Raw genomic sequence first — 5799 nt, 5'->3', positions numbered from 1 at the left:
GTGTGTTTGTGTGTGTGTGTGTGTGTGTGTGTGTGTGTGTGTGTGTGTGTCAAATGGCTCTCAGTACTCTTGTACTTCAATAGTGTACTGTATACTATTCCCGCGATTTGTAATTATATATAACTATATGTTCTTTATTCTTACGTGAATCGTATAAATCCAGAGAGCATGTGTGTGTATATGTATCTGGTTTTTTCATTATATAAGGTAATATCTAACGCAATTAAGTTGATACATATATTTTTTTAAATTTATATTCCTAATATTGAGTGATCACAACTAGTAGTAGATATTGTACAAGTAATTATGTTAAACAATAATTTAGATTAATTATATTATATTAAACAAGTTTATAGTTTTCATTTTATGAAATAATTTTATACTTTTTAAAACGTTAAAATTATCCGTTTTTATGTTTATTGTTTTTTTGATTACACACACACACACACACCACACACTACACACACGCACACACACACACACACACATATGCTCTCTGAATTTATACGATTCACGTAAGAATAAAGAACATATAGTTATATATAATTGCAAATCGCAGGAATAGTGCACAGTACACTATTGCAGTTTTAAGTACTAGAGTATCGAGAGCCATTTGATATGAAGTGTACAATTGTCACACTATTGTCACTATTGTCATAATTGTCACTATTGAAACGAAAATAATTATATTATTCCATTTTGACCATTCTTCCTCTATTACTGGAATAAACCTGATCATTTTATGAACAGCAGACTTGATGATATAATCTGTGATACTGATTATTAATCAATTGTATAGTTTTTTTATTTATTTTATGTTATGTTTTCGCTCAGTAAATGGGTTCAGATTTTTTGTATCTACATGATACGTAACTCATAATCAGTAACTACAAGAAAAGCGTTACATCTTGGTTGGTATCTCTAGTTTTACCCTTCAGTTACTAGACAAAAGTTAATATAACTATCCAATAATTGCTCGAAAACTGCTTAAATTTTCTCCAGGGATGCTATGTACATAATGCTGTGTGTACAAATGCATAAGCTAGCAGTCTCATAAAATGAATGTTAAAAGAACGCCCGGAAAACAAGATGGATTTATAATACCTTAAAGTTGAATTCTTCCGCTGCCAACGAGCCACTATCAAAATCGAAACCGACAGAGTGAATATCGACGTTGTTCAACGACGTTGCCAGTTCGTGCGAGTAAAAATTTATTCCAAGGAAATCTGAGGCGCCGCGCACGTCATGAATCTGCTCCTGCGTGAAGCTCGGCATACGCGACATGGAAAATCCCTGTATGCGACTGTGATTAGCTATGGTTTCCTTCATTATAGCTGTGTAGTCACCGGTGCTACTGAAGACTGGATGCAACAGCCAACCGAGAAACCACTGATAGTCTCTTTCCGCAGTGGATATGTCGTCTGGCGATGACGGATCCGCTGGTTGGGCGTATTGGAAATAGATAGAGTATCCTATCTTACCTACAGCCGGTCACAAATTTGATTAGTTAAATACGCATAATATTATTTTTATATTCTCTTCGATATTTTTTTATATTTAATATTTTTTATGTATTTTCTTTCGACGAACACAGACATGCGTTGTCCTAAAAATCTCAAAACATTCGCGAAATAGGATAATTCCTCGGAAAATTATAATCCTAAAAATTATATTACGAGGACAATCGCTAGAAATATACTTTTCTCAAAATATTGGAAATATGCAATTGAAGAATTGCAATACTAAAATCACTATAACGAGATAACGTACCAGAAATACAGTTTTCCTAAAATAATACAACTATAATAAATAATAATAATTTTTAAATACATTGTCTCGTGTTGTATAGACTTCTATTACTTCAAGAAAATTATATTTTAGGAGATAATTTTGATACTCAGATTTTGAGATTACGACTTTTCGGGAAAATGTTCCAATTGTTAAATTTCATTTATTTTCATGTTTCCCCACGCTATTAAATAATTTCTCTCAGTACAGGACATTGCATGTCCAGTGTATTTGTTAGACTCCTCACCCTTCTGACTGGGACGAAATTCACGATCATACATATGATAGACTCTCGCTTGAGCAAGCAGGAAGTGATGTCCGCAAATGTAATCCGCGATTCCTGATAATTGCAAAAGCGGAATCATAATGTCGCCGTAACCACCAGCACATAGCAAATTTGGGTCATTAACTGTGATCCAATGTTTCACCTGCGTAACATTTGTCGTTATATTTATCGTATTTTATTATATTTTTATTTGATAATCATTTTCACACAGCGTTAATAGCAAAATATTATGGATTTATATGATGTAACGCATGCAAAACACAGCTTATACAAACATAGGTTACGTTGAGAGAATTTAACAATAAAATTAACAAAAATTTAACAATAAAATTTAACAATAAAAATTAGAGTATAATTTTGTAATCAAAGAATATATTGACAATCTGTCTTATTTTATTATCCTTTCATTATCTGTCATATATGCTATTTACATTTTAGGAATTGAAATCTACTGCTAAAAAATGTACTATACCGAGAGAAAAAAAACTTAAAAAACAAATTTTAACAAACAATATTTCTTGGTGGATTATATAATAATTTACTTATAAAAATCTGAACTCTCTTTTATTTAAATAGAATAAATATAATTAAGAATGAAAAGCTGCGCGATTTCAATCATCTAAAAAAAGTTTTCTATAAAAATATGTAAAAATCTAATATATTAAGGTAAATGTCTCAGTAACTGAACTTTGTTCAAATAATTAAAACATTAATAATATATTTGTATTTAATGTTTCTAAGAAAAAAAAGAAAGAAAGAGAAGGGGAGAGAGAGAGTCTTTGAAGTGTTAAAACATATTTTTTTATGCCAATTTGTAATATTATTTAATAATCACTGAGTCTGTATTATTCGGTAATTAGGACATGATTCATTTTTTAATTCAATTATTAGTATAACCGACATTATCTAATATTTCATTAAAATTATGGTTAGTATTTATTGACTGTTTTATTTTCTATTATTTTTAGATCGTCAACAAACTAAAGTTTATATAAATATTAGTTTTGTTAATAATTCTATTAATTATTTATTAATAAAAATGTAAAACTGATCGTGCTTTCTTATTGATTCAATCATTAGAACATTTACCTTAGTATAAGTAAATATGTTATTAGTATCCACTGAATAAATATTTTTATTTGTAGATAAACTTAGTAGATAAGTTGTTATAGTAGATAGTTGTAGATAAATAAAGTATTTTTTCTCTCAGTATATGTCTTCTTTTGTAAAAGAAATTCTCTTTATCGACAAAAATATATTCTTACATACTTGTAAAAGTATGCAGTATGCAGTAAAATTGAAAAGAATTTATATATAAAAAAATTATATTTTACATATATATATATATATATATATATATATATTCTCTGTATATAATAAAACAAATTCCGTACGGATGCACATGTTTATTAAATACGTATACGTACTTTATCGCCGAAAGTAGTGAAAACAAATCGAGCGTACTGCTCGAACCAGTCAATAAACAGAGGATTAGCTAAACCGCCCATTTTTTGCAGATTATATGGCAGGTCCATTTGAAGCAGCACAACCATAGGAATCATTCCGTTCGCCGCTATCTCGTCAAGTACATCGTTATAGAATCGTACACCGTCCTTACTCACGTGATTCGTAAAACCACTTGGTAAAAGTCTCGACCACGAAAAGGATAACTTGAACATTTGAGTCTGTAAAGTAAGAATCTTCGTGAAAATTGAGTTGAGTAATTAGTTCGATTGAGTAAAGACTTAAACACATTTGCTACCAGCATTATACATATGCGATGCACCAGTCTTTGATATCACATACGTGTGATATAATTTTTCATTCTCTGTCCACCCAAACAAATTAAATCCAAATTCAACAATAAAAATTAAATCTTTCTAGAAAACTGCAAATTAAAATTAAGTTTAATTTTACTAATCAAAATTGAATCTCTTTAAAATTACAAATCAAAATTCAACTTGAATTTGCTCATTAAAAGTCAATCTCTCTAAAATTACATGTTAAAAATAAGTTTAAAATGAATGGTTAAAATCTCTCTAGAATTAAAAATCAATATTAAATTCAACTTTAAATTTTAAATTTCAAGATCAAAAATATCATACATACAATTTTAAATCCAATATATATGTGTGTGATTAAATCTTTTTGGCATTGTTACATAAAAAAGAAACAGGGTGCATTTAACACGATTTAACACGGAATTATGCTTCTCGTGTACCATGTCTCATTGAATTAACGATTAAGATCAATATATCGCTTAGTCAGTGCCGTCCTTTATTCACGACGCGTATGTACGAATCGGATATTCTCCGTTCGCTTACAAACAGCAGCTGGAGGGTATTAAGAGATATTCATAACGCACGGATGCAAAGAGGATTTTGATGCTTACGCCGATGCTTCTTGCCAGACGTAGATCCTCTTTGTATTTATGATAAAAATCACACGCTACGTCCATGTTACTTCTATCCTCTATTAGTCCCGGATTTGCATGAATCATATGATCCCACACGGACTCTCCTTTGTCTACAGATTGTTTTCATATGTAAGAATCGACGTCCATACTTGCGTACAGGAACGCAAGCAGCACCTCTGACTACAATTGTCGCAAAGTATAGAACAGACTTTACGACAAGCGGCAGATGTCTGTTAAAACATTGACTGCCAAATATAAATTAGCTCGTGCGAATAGAATTCTGTTCCATGCGCCAATTACGAGTTAAGGGGATGCCATACTTAAAATCTTTGTCAACACTGAATTTTTCCGCAAAGTTTACAACGTATTGGTTGCATAGAATTACCAATTTTTTACACACTGAAAATACGTGCAATAATTAATTGGAACATTACTCAATATGTGACGAAAACGATAAAAAATTATAAAATTGACATCTGCTAGTTGATGTAAATATTTACTTGACACGAAAGTTCTGCTGTTTATACAATCAGCTGTTGTCCGCTTCGCTAAGGAACATTTCTATATCTTTACAACTAAATGTAGAAATTCAAAAATATAACGAAAAATTTGTAGAAATATTTCTATATATGCGTAATTATGTTTTCTGCCAGCATAATAAAACAAAGCAAAAATAAAATAATTTGATCATGTTAATGACAATCGTTTCTGTTATCGACACTTTTCGAATTCGTTATCTATTTCAGCATCTCCTAAACTCGCTCAAGGATGCTATTCACATGAATAAATATTTATTGAGTTTTGCTAAATTACAAATATTACTAATGAACATATTAATTTCTTCGGTGATGAATAATTTATTGTCAAAACAAATCGATTTTCTCGTTTTAAAGCAATATAAATATGACATCTATCAATCACATGATAAATTTTCTCTTTTCCTTTTGAGAAATTTTGTGGTCAATATTTATTCACAGTAATGCCCGTTTTACTTTTATGTCAACAATGTTTAAATTTAAAAAGAAAAATTAAGCGCATAATATACTGAACAATCATATATAACGAAATTTCATTTTTTTTTTTGTGGAATCTTTTATGGTGAGCATTTATTCACAATAATGCCTGTTTTATCTTTGTCGATATTTAAATAAAAAAAAATTGAATGTGTTATATTAAACAATTATATGACGAGATGTTTTTTCTTTTGCTATAGAATTTTATAGTGAATATGTTTTCATAGTAATATCTATTTCTTCGACACTTCAGTGAATTAAACAAGAAAAATTCAGAACGTATTTAAACGTATATA

The 5799-nt window shown here is 29.7% G+C and overlaps 1 protein-coding gene across 1 annotated transcript in view; it reads right to left on the bottom strand.

Annotated features, from left to right (window-relative positions):
* LOC116849625 (myrosinase 1-like) overlaps window positions 1-5799 on the bottom strand; it is an 8357-nt gene that overhangs the window by 1992 nt on the left and 566 nt on the right. Inside the window, exons 2-5 of the mRNA XM_032826953.1 lie at window positions 4467-4600; window positions 3502-3759; window positions 2036-2216; window positions 1105-1481 (exon numbers count right to left, since the gene is read on the bottom strand). Of these exons, the coding sequence (XP_032682844.1) occupies window positions 1105-1481; window positions 2036-2216; window positions 3502-3759; window positions 4467-4600 (950 nt within the window). The remainder of the gene's footprint in view (window positions 1-1104; window positions 1482-2035; window positions 2217-3501; window positions 3760-4466; window positions 4601-5799) is intronic.

This window comes from Odontomachus brunneus, unplaced genomic scaffold (genome assembly GCF_010583005.1).
Source record: "Odontomachus brunneus isolate Ranch 3 - 2012 unplaced genomic scaffold, Obru_v1 Obru_scaffold_121, whole genome shotgun sequence".
Classification (NCBI taxonomy): Eukaryota; Metazoa; Arthropoda; class Insecta; order Hymenoptera; family Formicidae; genus Odontomachus; species Odontomachus brunneus.
This window is presented reverse-complemented; position numbering and strand designations above follow the sequence as displayed.